The sequence below is a fragment of the Urtica dioica genome, chromosome 1 (genome assembly GCF_054948205.1).
Source record: "Urtica dioica subsp. dioica isolate 48M chromosome 1, U.dioica_male_clone48M_v1_H2, whole genome shotgun sequence".
Lineage (NCBI taxonomy): Eukaryota > Viridiplantae > Streptophyta > Magnoliopsida > Rosales > Urticaceae > Urtica > Urtica dioica.
In genome coordinates, this window is record NC_142756.1 from 6,500,835 (window position 1) to 6,516,714 (window position 15,880).

Below are 15,880 nucleotides of genomic sequence, written 5' to 3' on the forward strand. Positions count from 1 at the left end.
ACTATTTTACTAATACACAAATAATAAATTTAAATAAAATTAAAACATTATAGATTATAGTAAAATTTGTTCTAACTAGCCAAGTTTGTCATTCTTGTTGTGGGAATAACCCAAGTTTTATTTTATAAAGCAAATAACTCATATTTTCGGCTCAGACCATAATGTCGTTGGTAAATTCGCAAATAGGTTAACTTAATTAACCTACTGGAGTGAGTTATGTTAATTAATTAACTTATTGGTTGAATATTAGTTTAGGTTCTGATTTTTTGTGAGTAAGGTTAATTTACTAAATGATTGAATTCAGAATTAGGTTAATTAATTGAATGCTTTGAATATCAATTGACTTAGTTATGATTTTTGTAAATTTTTTGTGAATTTCAAATCCTTCACGAATCAGTTAATTAATTTACCTAACTCACTCCAGTAGGTTAATTAAATTAACCGATTCGCGAATTTACAAAGTGCCTCTCCTCAATCCCCTCCATCGCCGCCGATTTCCTCTCTGTCGCCGATTCCTCTCCCCCCGCCGATTTTCGAGTCAATCTGAGCCGTCGATTCTCCGAGCATCGCCGCCGCCGGAGCTCGACGGAATCGACGCCGTCTATGACGGATCTTGACGGCGTCTATGGCAGATCTCGCCGGCGACGTTAGGGATCAGCAACGAGGATGGACGACGATTGGCGACGACGCGGCGGCATGAAATGGATCGGTGGCGATCGGCGGCGTGAAGTGGATCGGTGGCGTGAAATGGACGAAGATGAGAACGAGTTTAGGTTTAGGTTTTGGGAAAATTGAGTTTTGCTCTTATATATGAGGGTAATTTAAGTAATGAAATATTAATTGGGCTATTCACTTAATTTATTTAAACTTGAGTTATTCTCCTAATATTGGTGGGTTGATTGAGCTAGTATGCTCACTCTCCCTAGATTATAGCGAAATGATGATTAGTCAACCGCAATTATTGAAAAATTACAAATGGATTTAGAAAACTTAAGAATGTGCCTAGCATGGTGGAATAAAAAAAATATATCTAACAACCTAACGGTAAAAACTATAAGAGAAACAAAATACTAATTTAGATCTAAGAGATACCACTATTTTTTAAAGAATATTTGTTTTTTTTCTAGCGAAGAATATTTGTTGTCGATGAGGATTGAACTCACTATTTTCACTTAGAAGTGGTGTGAAATTATCGCTAAATCAAACTAACTACTATCGATAAATCACTACCTTAGATGATGGAGTTAAGCCAAGCTCTACTAAACCAATATGTCGAGCGCAAAGATGCGGGGTTCTATGTTGTATCCTTTATGATATTCTTCTAGCAATTGCATCTTTGATTTACGTTGTACATTTTAACCGCAATGATTGAAAATTTACTTATGAAACAAAAAAGTTAGAAAAACTTAGAATGATTTGATTTTTATTTTTAAAGAACAATAAATAAGAGGGGAATTGACACAAATAATACCATATGAATGTCCCTTACCAAATATAGCCCAAAACCAAAAAATTGACACATGTAATACCTAAGCCATTATGTAAAGACTATTATATCCTCAGAAATCTTTTAAACGCAGGAAACCCATTCATGGGTATTCTTCATCTTTTTCCCAAAAAAAAAAACCCTCATCTTCTCTCTCTCTCTCTCGCACGATCCCCCATTTTTTTCTCGCTCAAAAAAATCGGCCGCACGTATCTCAGCGATTTTGAAAGCTAGAACTCCGATACCCAGCGATTCGTATCTCATCGATTCTTATGTCCGACATGCACGATTGTTAACTCAAACTCGCGCGCGCTACGCCGAGGAAAAGAGCCGCCGCGCGTCTTCAACGACACCGGCTGAGAAGAGCTCGCCGGAGAAGAAGGAGAGAGAGACGGCGACGGAGAAGGTAATCTCGATTTTAAATTTCTCTTCCTCTATGGTTCGGATTTGAGGAAAAATGAAATTAGGGTTTTGAATTGGGATTTTCTGATTTCGTGGGTATGAGTTTGAGAGTTTGAATTGGGATTTTCTGATTTCATGTGTCAGACTTAAATCATTGAAAAAAATTAAATAAAAATGAGAGCATTGGGTTTTGGATTGTGTGTGGCGATAGTATTGTTAGCCATTGTTGTGGGTTCAGTGAGATCAGAGGTTTACATTGTAACCATTGAAGGAGAGCCCAAAATCAGTTACAGAGGAGACATCGATGGGTTTGAAGCCACTGCTGTGGAATCTGATGATGAACAAATCGATACAACTAGGTAGATAATTTTAATTTTTTTTTAATTTTTTGTTTTCTATTTCACTTGATCATAGAAGATATAGACATCACTGTCAGGCAATGCTGGTCAGTTTTTCTCTTGGTTTATTTTTTTGGCCGTTTCTGAAATCATTTGAGTTTTGGTTCCAAGTGGGGTCAATGAGGCAATGGTTTGGCCTTTTTCTTTCACATATTATTAATTTAATTACCTTGAAGTTGTGACACTGACCTCAGAGAATGGATTAGAGCTTTTTGGTGTTTTTTTTTGGTGACCTCAAAGAAACCGGAGGAGAAGAAGAAAAACGAAGTCGAGAAAGGGAAAAAGAAGCAAACGGGTCAACAAGAGGTACGAGATATGCTGTCGGTATTATTTTTATTGTTTAAAATTTTAAATGCGGAGATGAGTGGATTCACTCCGTGACAGATGTGTCACGAAGTGAATCCAGTCCGTGACACAGTGTCAAGGAGTCACTGAATTTCGTTATTATGATTACACTCATGTTGAACTAAATGATTTTGAATGGCCAGGAGGACGACACTGCTGTGGAAAACACACAAGGTCATCAACCTTGGGGTGATGAAGATTCCCCTCTCAGTTTGGAAGTCCAAATGAATGATGAGGCTATGGAAGAGTACGAGTTGTTAGGGACACAGGGGGTTCAAGAGGTACCTCCATTAATTTGATGTTTGAACTCAATTATTGAATTGTCATGAATTATTATTTTATGGTTGAACTCAAATAAGCATATGAATTGTTATTAATTTCGATGATGACATAAATGAGTTTTTGATTTATGTTCGTGTTTGATGCCTTGTTTATTGTTCTTGAAAGAAGAGGTTACCAAGCTCGTCCAATGTTTGTGTATTTGTGTGTTATTGCATAAATTATTCCTTGAATTATTGAAGTCTTTTGGTCTTGGACGACAAGAAAAAGGACGAGACCGACAAGAAAAATAAGCAGGACAAGGACGACAAGAAGAAGCAGGACGATGACGCCAAGAAGAGCAAGAAACCGGAGGAGAAGAAGAAAAACGAAGTCGAGAAAGGGTAAAAGAAGCAAACGGGTCAACAAGAGGTACGAGATATGCAGTCGGTATTATTTTTATTGTTTATACTATCTATAAGCTATGTCCTAAAGAAGATACTTCATTCAACTTCTCTAATTTGTTTAATATCTGTTGGGGATGATAATGAACTTAACTTGTAGACATATTAGAATCTGCTTGTTGATTTAGATTAGAATCTGAGTGTTGTTAGTTACTATTAGAATCTGATTTATGTATTGGAGATGTTTGTAGACATATCTTAGTGTTTGTCACATGTTATGGTTCTTTTGACTTGATTTTTTTAGGTTTTATCTTCAATGACGAAGCTGAACGAAACCAAGGTTAAGGAGGCCTCAAAAAGTGTTCGAAAAAGTCCTAGGAACACGCACGGTTGGAAAAACATCCAGTTCGCGAAGTGAATCCAGTTCGTGACACTAGTGTCACGAAGTGAATCCAGCTCGTGACACTAGTGTCACGAAGTGAATCCAGTTCGTGACACTAGTGTCACGAAGTGGATCCAGTTCGTGACACTTCCCGATTTTTCCAGGGTGTCACGAAGTGAATCCAGTTTGTGACACTTCCAGGTTTTTCCAGGGTGTCACGAACTGGATTCACTTCGTGACACTAGTGTCACGAACTGGATTCACTTCGTGACACTAGTGTCACGAACTGGATGTTTTTCCATGTTAATAACCATTTTTTAATACTCATATCTAATACGAGTGAACGTATATATGTATGGCAGAAATGGTGTTTGGACATATCTAATACGAGTATTCGTGACATCATACACCTAGATTCAGTCTGAACGAGTATTTGTGACACAATTGTCATGAACTGGATTGGGTGTTTATGATACCCATGAAAGATACGATCTTTGGCGCTAAGAAGAAAATGAGAAGAAGAAGATGAGGAAGAAGAAGAAAGAATGGTTCTTGAACGCCATTGTTGATGATGAATCTATTCTTTCTTGATTCTTTCTCTGTGAAGGAAATGTAGTTTGTTGAATTGGGTGTGTGATTTGGTATGTAACTGTTAAGTCTAGAGTGTTGTTATATATGCGAGCTTCAATGCATTTGTTTTTTTTACTTGACGAGAATTATGTGAGAATAAAGTGGTTCTGTTGAATTGGGTATGTGATTTATTGATGATTTTTTGTTGTTGAATTCCACCATAAAAGTTGAGTATTTGGTTGCATAGTATTCTTCGTCAATTGACAATGGTGTCTGTCAAGTTGGGCATTTGGGTATTTGTTGCATAATATGGACTTTAAAAGCTAAAATCACGTAAATCCTTTTTTTAAGTGATTACAGAAGGTCGGCCCTATGATTACATTGGTTCGTGACAGATGTGTCACGAAATACATTGGTCCGTGACACATCTGTCACAAAATTCTACTATTATGTGATGGACCAACACATATTGTATAGCAACACCATAAATCCATAACCCAAGACCAAATTTTTATCAACACAGTGGGTCATGAGATATAAAAAAATCATAACAAATCAAAAACATGCCCTATTTACTTGAATAACTCCTTGAATGATACAATGTATGTAGAAGACTAATACAAAAACATACCCTAATTTTATCTTACACTAAAAGCTAGTCTAAGAATGTCTTTGGTTTGACTCCAAATTTTTTTCCTCCAGAGCGGCGATTAAAGTGGGACCCCCTCGTCGAAGTTGCATTAAGCTTAACGTAGCCCAAAACTCCTGGTTTGCATCAAGCTTTGGTAATTCAAGTTGATAGGCAGTAGAAGTGTAAGAGTACCACCCTCTTGGTACACGCCTGGTTGTACCCACTTCCCGCTATGCTTAGCATATAGACATATTTCCTCCATATCTGTATAAAATTGGTCACATTAGATCATAGTCTTTAAACAAGGTTGCTAATATAAAAAACACATTTAATTCGTGTCACAATTGTCACGAAATGCATCCAGTTCGTGACACATGTGACACGATGCAGTTCGTGACAATTGTGTCACGAACTGAATGCATTTCGTGACAATTGTGTAACGAACTGGATGCATTTCGTGACAATTGTGTCAGATATGGAGGAAATATGGAAAAATATTAGATATGAGTATTAAAAAACGGTTATTAACATGGAAAAACATCCAGTTCGTGACACTAGTGTCACGAAGTGAATCCCGTTCGTAACACTAGTGTCACGAAGTGAATCCCGTTCGTGACACTAGTGTCACGAAGTGAATCCAGTTCGTGACACCCTGGAAAAACCTGGAAGTGTCACAAACTGGATTTACTTCGTGACAAAATTTATAGAGTAGATACCCTGATATAGAGTGTCAAAATTTAACTACATTGCTGAATACCTTTTTCTCAAAAGAAATCGAAAAAGTTTATAAAAAGAGGGGAAGCTTCATCTAGAACGAAGCAAAATACAAACTAGATCGCACGCGGACAAAACCCAATGCTCCTCAAAATATTGTCCCACAGATCTATGGTTATATTTTATGATACAATGCAAGATGTTATGACAGTGAATTAAAAAAAAAAAAAACACACACACACACACAAAAACACACAAAAAAGAGGGTGAAGCTTAAACTTGAAATCGTTTCAATGCAATGGTAAGAATATTTGGAGGCTGTTTAATAGTAAGTCGTTTATTTTAAATGTTCAACTATATCATAATAAGTTAATACTAAACACTAAACCGAGACTTTGCGAGTCTCCGAACAAAAACCGAAGACCTTTCCTACTCGGCCCACCCTCGGCTTGGTCCTAAGCAACTTTTATAATAATTGAAACTATGATCTCGTGAATATATAATGATTATAATTATATGCTGAATTGGTAATAAAATTATAATTAAGGGACTAGTTAAGCTTGGGAATTATACAAATTTAGATTAAGAAGCAGAACCTGTATGCTATCATTGACTTGACGATTCAGGAAATGAATTGATCTCGCGGTCGCTCTGTTGAACAAAAACCCAGGCCTTGAATGTACATAAACTGAGAACTTATCTTCACCTCTCTGGAAAATATAGTAAAATAACAATAAGAATTTGCTTCGTTAACAAGCATTGTATAAGAAAGCAAAGTTTAACCAAAATCAGACACACAAATTATCTTTATAATTAGCTCCGACTTTAATTGGATATGTCGAAGAAATTGTATTACTTTTGGAAACTTTGGAATTTGATTTAATTCACCATAATGTTTGCTTCTTTTTTCTTCTTTCTTTTTTTTTTCCTTTCATAATTTCTATAAACAGAAACGAAACTGAAATAGAAACTCAGAACTAAATCCACACTACTAAAAATAAATCAAAAGAAGAAAATGAATTTTTAGAAAACAAAATGTGAACCTGAAAGAAAACATCCCAAACTATGTCCAATGGAAGCCGATTCCGAGCAATGAACAAGAACGCGATCTTTGGTTTCGGAGCTCGCAGAGAAGAGAGAGTCATAATTTGACTGTACCGAGTCTGAGTCAGCCATAAGCTTCCGAAGCAAAAACCTAGCAATACCACAGCCAAAAGCTTTCTCTTCCATCTGTACGTTGATTTCTGCTGAGCTAGTTTTCGCTTCATTCACTCGCTGAAGCGAAAACCACAACAATAGGTAGAAAGTAAAACAAAATCAACCTTTTTTTTCCAGGTCTAAACGAAGCTCGAACTCATTGAAATTTCAACGATGAAAACAATTCAGATCCGATATATGAAAACAACCAGAACATCAACAACGTCAAAATGCCAAAATTACACTCGGCCATAAGAAACAATTTCATAACCAAATAGAATCCGAGCCCAACCAATAAACAAGGCATCAAACACGAACATAAATCAAAAACTCATTTATGTCATCATCGAAATCAAACTCTCAAACTCATACCCACGAAATCAGAAAATCCCAATTCAAAACCCTAATTTCATTTTTCCTCAAATCCGAACCATAGAGGAAGAGAAATTAAAAATCGAGATTACCTTCTCCGTCGCCGTCTCTCTCTCCTTCTTCTCCGGCGAGCTCTTCTCAGCCGGTGTCCTTGAAGACGCGCGGCGGCTCTTTTCCTCGGCGGAGCGCGCGCGAGTTTGAGTTGAGTTCGCCGGTGTCCTTGAAGACGCGCGATTTTTTTCTTTCCTTTTTTGTTTTCTTTTCTTCTTCTCCTGGGTTATGTTCTCAGCAGAAAAAAAAAAAAAAACGTAACTAAATGAGGGAGGGTAGGGGTGAGGGTAGATGGGGAAAAATTAATTTCTCTCACCTACCAAAAGTACTACTTGTGTCAAATTTTTCATTTTGGGCTATATTTGGTAAGAGACATTCATATGGTATTATGTGTGTCAATTCCCCTAAATAAGAATTATCAAAGAATATTTTATTCCTATTTTTTAGAAAGAAAAAAAAAAGCTAATTGATATTAAAATATTTAATTGAATTTAACTGTGTTATTAAATAGAAAACTGATATATATATATATATATATATATATATATATATATATATATATATATATATATATATATATATACACACACACACACGCAGTGTTTCTAAATAGAAATTGATATATGTATATTCACCGTATTTTTAATTAACAATTTTTTGTACATTTTTTGCGAGTTTTTTATTTTTTATTTATTATTTTTTTACTCTAAAAATTTATAAATTTAGCTTTTCCGAACTTCTTTTTTTGTATATTAGCCTCCCAACTTTAACTTTTTGGTTCTGTCTCTGTAAATGAGTAATAAGGACAAAGAAATCAATGACTATATGTGTTAATGCGATTTCTCGGATAACATTTATGAGACACGTGTCGAGGTGCGAGCTTACGACGTGTCTTGATCCTGTGTTATCGGGGTCGTATTTCTTGAATTTTTGAGAGGGTGGTGAAAACTCTTTATTCTCTTGAGAGCTTCTGAAATTGGTAGATGTCTTCTGGTTGCCTTCTTTGTTGTTATCGTCTTTCCTTTATTCTCTATGTTGGGTAGTCAGGTTTCACTCATTGTATTTCTTTTTCTCGAAGAACAATTGGGTCCTTGATCTTCGTTTATGGGTTGGGAGAATTTCGGGGTTGAGAGAAAAATGAGAGTTCAGAGGATTTTGAGTTGAGAGTGAATTGAATTTTGATTTGTGTGAGTGAGCTATTTATAGGGAAAACATGCCGCTTGTCGCAAATTCGCTTGTCGCAAATCCGTTTGTCGCTTGTCTCAAATTCGCTTGTCGCTTGTTACAAATTCGCTTGTCGCTTGTCCCAAATTCACTTGTCGCTTGTTACAAATTCGTTTGTCGCTTGTCCCAAATTTGCTTGTCGCTTTTTACAAATTCGCTTGTCGTTAATTTGCTTCGTTTGCTGTTAATTCGCTTGTCGCTTGTCGCTTGCCGTTAATTCGTTTGTCACTCGTCGCTTGCCGTTAATTCGCTTGTCGCTTGTCGCTTGCCGTTAATTCGCTTGTCGCTTTCTATCAATTCGCTTGTCGTTTGTCGCTTGGTCCCCGATTTTAGTCGACAATATTTTTTGGCACGTTTGACTGAATTATCCTTTTGTACTGCGACGTCGTTTTATGCAATTTTAAAACGTTATTTTTCCTGCAAAAAAGACACCGTCACGACACCCCCCAGTTTTACGCTCGATGTGTCGAGCATTAAACTTTTGTCTCTTTTCCCCTTATTTTTAGTTATTTATTATATTTATATACAATATACATATACATTTCTTTACAAATCCAGCGTGAGTATCTTAGTTACAACATGTAACATATGTACACGTGCATATGCATTTACTTTACAAACCCAGCGTGAGTATCTTAGTTACAACATGTAACCTGTGTACACGTACATATGTTACAAGTGGAGGCTGGTTTACATATGTACACGTACATTTCTTTACATATGTAACATATGTAACATACGTGTGATATATATATACGTACATATGTAACATATGTACACGTACATTTCTTTACATATGTTTCCCAGGAACGAGAGTGAGGACGAAGGAGGCTGGTTTTTCAAAAAAAAAAAACATATGTACACGTACTGACAGTGACGGAACCAGCTAAGGCCAGGGGGGGCTTAAGCCCCCCCTCAAATTTTTTTTTTTGCACTTTTTGCCTATTTTAAAAATCCCTTGAAAATTTATATTTTTGGCCTAATTTTTATAAATTTTTTACAATCAAGCCCCCCTGAATTTTTTTTTTCAAATTAGCCCCTCTGATGGTCTTTTCTGGCTCCGTCACTGCACGTACATATGCATTTACAAGTGGTGCCTACGCCGCTTTTTGCAATTGCATATGGACTTATATTTATGTTATATTATATTACATATAGGTTGGTTTTCATATCATCATTACTGCTATATGCACATATATTTATTTATTATTTTTTTCTTTCTATACTCGTATATATATATATATATATATATATATATTCTTTTGATTTAGACATCCATCCCTACCTTCTTTTTCTTTAAAAACTGAGACACTTTGTGTGACGTTTGGTGCCTTTTCTGTTATTTCCTTTTTAAAGCTAAAGAGGTCAATTTACCACTCAATATCACACTAGTACAGGATTTTAGTAAATTACTGTGAATTACTCTCTTTTATTGTTGATAGTGTGTACACCCCCAGAAAACAAAAGAAATGTATGAGGTCAAAGTGTAAAGGGATATAGACAAATCTATATCTAATACAGCGGGGCATTTACATATTGATGCCCAAATGGGAATATGACTTGTAACAAGGTATACAGAATGAAAAAGTTCAATAAAAAAAAAAAATGTAAGTGATTAATTAGTTGAAATTGTTTCGCACCTGAACCACGCTGTGAGCTGGGGATTTCCTGAGGCCGATCTCGTCCATGATCTGGCGCAGCCTCTCGGCATCGTCCCAGCGGCCCACCTTGGCGTAGATGGCGGCCATGAGCACGTAGTTTCCGGTGTTGCCGGGCTCGAGCTCGAAGAGCCGCCGCGCCGCCGCCTCCCCGAGTGCCACGTCACCGTGGGTCGCACACGCCCCAAGCAGCGCCCCCCACACCGTGGGCCCCGCCTCCACGGCCCGCGCGAGCTCGTGGGCCTCACGGAGCCGCTGAGCCCGGCCCAGCAGGTCGACCACGCAGGTGTAGTGGCCGGGCGAGAGGCGCAATCTCCCGCCCGCGCGCGCGTCGGAGAAGAGGCGCACCCCCTCGTCCACCAGCCCCGAGTGGCTGCACGCGTGGAGGGCCGAGGTGAGGGTCACCTCGTTGGGGCCCACGCCCGACCCCGCCATCCGGTCGTAGAGCCGCACCGCCGCGGGCCCGTCCCCGTGCCGCCCGAGGCACGCGATCATCGCGCCCCACGCGAAGACGTCCCGCCTCGCCTCGGGAATCTCCTCGAAGAGCCTCCTCGCGCTCTCCGAGCTTCCGCTCTTCGAGTAGGCGTCGATCAGCCCCGTGGCGATCTCGACGGTGGAGACGATCCCGGTCCTCACGAGGTACCCGTGCAGGCCCGACGCCTGCCCCGCGTCCGCCAGGGCGCCGTACGACTGCACGAGCCCGCCCAGCGTCGCGTCCGTCGGCGGGCCCACCGACTCCCTCAGCATGCGCCGGAAGAGCGAGACCGCCTCGCGGGCCAGCCCGTTGCGGCTGCACCCGGCTATGACCGCGCTCCAGACTGGCGCCTTGGGCCTCGAGCCCGCCGCGTCGAAGGCGCGGAGGCTCTGCGTCATGGAGTCGCAGTTGGCGTACATGTCGACCAGGGCGGTCTGGACATAGACGTCTCCCGAGAGGCAAAGACGGAGGGCAAGGCAGTGGAGGCGCCGCCCGGGCCGGAGGAGCTCGGGGCTCCCGCACGCCGAGAGGAGGAGAGACATGGTCACGGAGTTGGGGTTCACGCCGCAGCGCTGCATCGCGCCGGAGAGCTCGATCGCAGCGGCTTCTTCGCCGTTCATGACGTGCCCGTTGATCATGCTCGTCCACGCCACCACGTCCCTCTCGGCCTCCGGTATCCGGTCGAACACCGCCCGGGCCTCCCTCGCCTCGCCGCACCGGGCGTACATGTCGATCAGCGCGTTGTACACCTTCACGTTCTTCTTCCCTAAGCCTTTCTCCTCGATCAGGGCGTGGATTTCTCTCCCGGCCTTTAGGTTTCCGGTGAGCCCACACGCCGGGAGTGCCGCGACGGCGGTGGCGCTGTCCGGCTCCGCCGTCATTCTCTCGAACAGCCTCACTGACTCGTCTGCCATGCCGTTTCGAAAGCACCCATGGATCATCGTATTCCACGAAACCACGCCTCTCTCCGGCATTTCATCGAACACCTTCCGCGCAGACTTCACATCGCCGAAGTTCATGTACATCAAAAGCAGAGAGTTTCTCACAAACGCGTCCACGTCACAACCGGCTGTTAAAGTCCGGCAATGTACCGCGGCGCCAACGCCAGCGCCGGGATTCCCCAGCTGGCCGCAGGCCTTGAGGGAAAACGGGAAGGTATAGTCGTCGGGCTTGCTTTGTCCTTCGTTGACCATGTCAGAGAACACTTTGAGAGCTTCGTGGGGAAGACTCTTTTGTACGTACATCCTCATAACGGCGCTGATAAGCGCCGAGCTTCTGTCAGGCAATTCATCGAACAGCTTGCGTGCGTAGCTGATGTGACCGGCGAGAGCATAGGAGCGACTGAGGTTTGAGCTGAGGCGAGAGGAGCTTAAGCCGGAAGTGAAGATATGGGCGTGAATTTGCTTTGTTCCTGCGATGGACTGCGTGGATTTCAAGTCGTTCAGGATTTGTTTCGTTACGTAGTGTTTGGCTCTCGGTAGAGACCGTGAAGAAGAAGAAGACCTCATTGATCAAGGACATGTTCATTACTTCATTATTAGAATTTATTAAGATCCAAAAACAAGTTTATCTCTCTCTCTCTCTTCTAAGGTCAAATAAATAGTGAATTGTCTCGGGCATATATGAAGATTCATAGTACATTTAATTAATTGCCAACAAGTTTTTTTTTATTTAACAATGCAAGATCTCTCATCATGAAATTGGAGTACCTGAGAACCAAAAATCTCTAACTTTAAAGGAGAGACAAAATCACAACTTCCATAGACAAATGCTGGACTCTTACAAAAAAACTGAAAGCAAATAAAAACCAAACAAACCTAACTCAGCTCTTAAAAGATCAGTCCAAACTCCAAAGTCCAAACACATTCGAATCTAATGAAGTGAAAGCTAACTAATCTCTACCATCACAACACCAACTTACTATGACCTTCTCGTCTTCGAAAACTCGGCTTTTTCCTCCATTCTTACGGGAAGAGGAGCAGAGAACAAAAAGTCTCCATCTTTGCCTTCGCAACGGCCTCTTATCTCGTAAAGACCTTCTCTTCTAGAGAGAGACGATGCCTCGTTGTCGTCGACAGCGTTCTCATCCTCATTCCCGATGGAGAAAACCTTGATCTCTTCCACATCTTGGCTCCGATCATCGCTCGAAGTCATACTATCGCCGTCCAAGCAATGAGTATCTTCGTTGAGAAGCTTCAGCACATTTCTATTCTCCGCAAAGCTCACGCTTTTCTTCTTCATCTGATTTGGCTTTTCTTCCTCTTCTTCGATCTCCTCGTCATAATCATTCCCTCCATTACCATCATCATCATCATCTTCTTCGTCATTTACATGTTGAAACCCTTCGAGCACCACATCTTCGTCGTCGTTCCGACAGACCCTAGTGTACCCGTGGATCTTCTCGACCCTCTCTTTCAATTTCCCGATAATTTCTCTCCCATTGGAGTCCGAATCCGAAGCGCTGCTCTTTTTTCTATTAAAAGTGACTCTGCGTTTGCCACCGTTTTGACCAAACCTCACACTGGTCTCCCTTGCTTTTAACTGAAGTAAAAGTTCACGCCTTTTCACAGAAAGCCCTTCAACAAACTCCAGAAACCTAACCAAATCTTTGCTTATAGACCTTTTCCCATCTTTAACCATAGAGTCATCTCCCTAAAAACACACAAATAAATAATAATAATGATAAGAAAAGAATATACACAAATATCTAATGGCTATATTTTTTAATTACCTGAATAGAATCGAGCTTCACAAGCAGATCCACAACTTTTCGAGCTATACCGTACAAATCGGCGTTCCTTTTGTCGGAAATCGACAATCTGAGGGATCCGTAACTGGACTTGACGACCGCAAGTTCTCTCAGCTGACCTAGGGTTCGAGACCTCCGAACCAGAAATGCTCTGAAATGCGTCTGAATCGTCTGAGCCGCGACTTCCCGGAGAGATCTCCGCCGGCGACTATATGCTTCGCGAGGCTGGCTCCGACGAGAAGAATGGCCGACCGTGGCCTCTAGGGTTTCGATTCGCGAGACGAGGGACGAGATCAGAAGATCGGTCGACCGTTGATCCTCTTTTCGCTGCTGTTGGACGTGGAATCGATCGTTGGGGTTTTGAAGGGCCTGAAATTGGCGAGTTTGGGCGTAGAGCTTGTGAGCGGCGAGGGATTCGAGAAGCGGATCTACGATTGGCAATGGCGGTGGGTGACAGTGAAGAAGGGTTTGTTGGTAAAGTGAGTCACAGTTGAAGGAACAGCCATGGCCAAGAGATGAGCTACAACAGTTCGTTGGATGGTTTGAGCGATGGTTGTGGTGGTGATGACCCGCCATTGGAGGATAAAAAGCAAAAGCTCGAGCAGTGAGAGATAGAGAGCTTTAAATTGTTTTTTTGTTTTCTCTATTCAGTTTTTACAATTAAATTAAACTGCAATAAATCTTTACAATTATTTTTAAAGGTGGTTTCTACTTGATGATTTATATACATCATTTGCTTCTCGCTCACTCTTCTTGTTTTCTATTGAGAAATTTCATTTTCTAGCCCAAAAGTTATGGAAATATCTCAATTAGACTCGTTAGTTAAAAAATATCCAAAATTAGACTTTTGTATCAATTTTGAACAAAAATACCCTTAAAAGCCCATATAACACTATTAAACAAAATTCATTCTCTACTTATTAGTATGTTGTTCATAATAAAAAAAAACAATTAATCATTAATTAGAAAAAAAAACAACTAATTATGTTGTTCATAATTAAAAAAAACTAATTATTAGTATGTTGTTCATAATTAAAAAAAACTAGTTACAAAAAAAAAAATATTAGTAATGTTGTTCATAATAAAAAAAACAACTAATCATTAATTAGAAAAAAAAAACTAATTATGTTGTTCATAATTAAAAAAAACTAATCATTAATTTGAAAAAACAACTAATTATTAGTATATTTTATTAGTATATTTTGTTCATAAATAAAAAATAAAAATAAAAACTCTTTCTATTTATCTTAAATTATTTTAAAAAAAAATTCAAACATGTCGGAAACTCGTCAGAACGTGTCGGAATCCATCGGAACTCGTCGGAACGTGTCGGAATCCATCGGATCCCGTCGGAATCCATCGAAAATTTCCGATGAAGACCATCGGAATCCATCGGATTCGGTCGGATCCGACCGAATCCGATGGATTCCGATGATCTTCATCGGAAATTCCAAGATTTAAAAAAAAAAAAAAAAAAATCACCTCCAAATCTTCAAATCAACCTAAAATAACTAACAACCACTCAAATCTTGTATCCTATCAATCCTACACTAATTAAACCATAAAAAAAAAAAAATAATAATAAAACTAACTTTTTTTTTGTCATTTTGAGGTATGGAAGTTTGAGAGAGCTTGAAACCTTGGTGGAGGTCGGATTTATGGTGGTTTCGATCGGATTTGGTGTGGTGGGCGTTGGAACTCGTCGGATTTGGTGTGGTTGGGCGTCGGAATGAGGCTCACGTCGGATTTGGTGTACTTTGGTGTGGAGAGAAAGTGAGAGTGAGAATGAAAGAGATGGAAAGAGATGGAGAGAAGGTTTATTTTGAATTAAGGGTATTTTCGTCCAAAATTGGTACAAAAGTCCAATTTTGGATATTTTTTAACTAGCGGGTCTAATTGGGATATTATCATAACTTTTGGGTCTAGAAAATGAAATTTCTCTTTCTATTTCGCCTCCAGCTTCTTTTCCCCTTCTATAATTTTATTTGGCTTTTCTTCTGTAATCCTCTGACGACACTTAATAACGTAATCAATGGTGGGCCTGATTCACCGCGTGATCCCGACGACCTAGCGGTCCCACTTGACTTTAATGGAGCTTTTAATACTTCCAATTTTGGTGGATCTTGGGCTTTTGATGGCTTTCCAGGTGCTTTTGGTAGAGACATGGATTCCATAGACCCGCCTAAAAGCTTCAGTGACGACGGCCTCGATGCATTCTCGATGTGATCCTCGGAGGGAGACAAGCCTCGTATGCGTCGGGTCATTCTTTTTGATGGGAGACAGATTGTCGATCGATCTGTGGCCTATGGCGAGTCATCTTTATCTCCTTGGCCGTGAGAGGCTCCGTGGTAGGTTCTGCGAATGAAGATGGGGTCACGGTGAACGTTGTCCAGTGTTTGGTGAGCGAGACTTGCTTTATTTCGACGCCGTTTCTCTGCGCGAATGGGTCCTCGTCAACGCTGGCGGACTTTGCAGCACCAACGAGCGGGTTTTTGCCGGCGCCAGTGGGCGGCGAGATAGGTTCCGATCGAGTTTCGGTCATTGGTGGGCCTTCGTTGATCTTG

General features: G+C 40.5%; 3 protein-coding genes across 3 annotated transcripts; 1 reads left to right on the forward strand and 2 right to left on the reverse strand.

Annotated features, from left to right (window-relative positions):
- Nucleotides 1-2,062: 2,062 nt before the first annotated feature.
- Nucleotides 2,063-3,265, forward strand: LOC149406811 (uncharacterized). The gene is made up of 5 exons (XM_089617776.1): nucleotides 2,063-2,247; nucleotides 2,303-2,333; nucleotides 2,527-2,592; nucleotides 2,775-2,912; nucleotides 3,153-3,265. The coding sequence occupies exons 1-5, from the start codon at nucleotides 2,063-2,065 to the stop codon at nucleotides 3,201-3,203; spliced, it is 471 nt and encodes a 156-aa protein (XP_089473902.1). The 3' UTR covers nucleotides 3,204-3,265.
- A 6,587-nt stretch (nucleotides 3,266-9,852) lies between these two features.
- LOC149406812 (Tetratricopeptide repeat (TPR)-like superfamily protein) lies at nucleotides 9,853-12,141 on the reverse strand. The gene has a single exon (XM_089610432.1). It carries the CDS (start codon nucleotides 12,073-12,075, stop codon nucleotides 10,054-10,056), a length of 2,022 nt encoding a protein of 673 aa, XP_089466558.1. The 5' UTR covers nucleotides 12,076-12,141; the 3' UTR covers nucleotides 9,853-10,053.
- Nucleotides 12,142-12,280: 139 nt separating this feature from the next.
- LOC149406813 (calmodulin-binding protein-like protein) lies at nucleotides 12,281-13,971 on the reverse strand. Its single transcript, XM_089608961.1, has 2 exons — nucleotides 13,299-13,971; nucleotides 12,281-13,219 (listed from the first exon to the last, which is right to left on the reverse strand). The coding sequence occupies exons 1-2, from the start codon at nucleotides 13,890-13,892 to the stop codon at nucleotides 12,488-12,490; spliced, it is 1,326 nt and encodes a 441-aa protein (XP_089465087.1). The 5' UTR covers nucleotides 13,893-13,971; the 3' UTR covers nucleotides 12,281-12,487.
- Nucleotides 13,972-15,880: the final 1,909 nt, after the last annotated feature.

What these genes read in the sequence shown, in the direction of transcription:
- LOC149406813 (XM_089608961.1), bottom strand. Translation starts at nt 13,892, where the DNA reads ATGGCGGGTCATCACCACCACAACCATCGCTCAAACCATCCAACGAAC. An exon ending in TGAAGCTCGATTCTATTCAG is followed by an intron (nt 13,220 to 13,298) that starts GTAATTAAAAAA and finishes GTGTGTTTTTAG; the next exon opens with GGAGATGACTCTATGGTTAA.
- LOC149406812 (XM_089610432.1), bottom strand. Translation starts at nt 12,075, where the DNA reads ATGAGGTCTTCTTCTTCTTCACGGTCTCTACCGAGAGCCAAACACTAC.
- LOC149406811 (XM_089617776.1), top strand. Translation starts at nt 2,063, where the DNA reads ATGAGAGCATTGGGTTTTGGATTGTGTGTGGCGATAGTATTGTTAGCC. An exon ending in GAACAAATCGATACAACTAG is followed by an intron (nt 2,248 to 2,302) that starts GTAGATAATTTT and finishes ACTTGATCATAG; the next exon opens with AAGATATAGACATCACTGTC. An exon ending in AGCAAACGGGTCAACAAGAG is followed by an intron (nt 2,593 to 2,774) that starts GTACGAGATATG and finishes TTGAATGGCCAG; the next exon opens with GAGGACGACACTGCTGTGGA.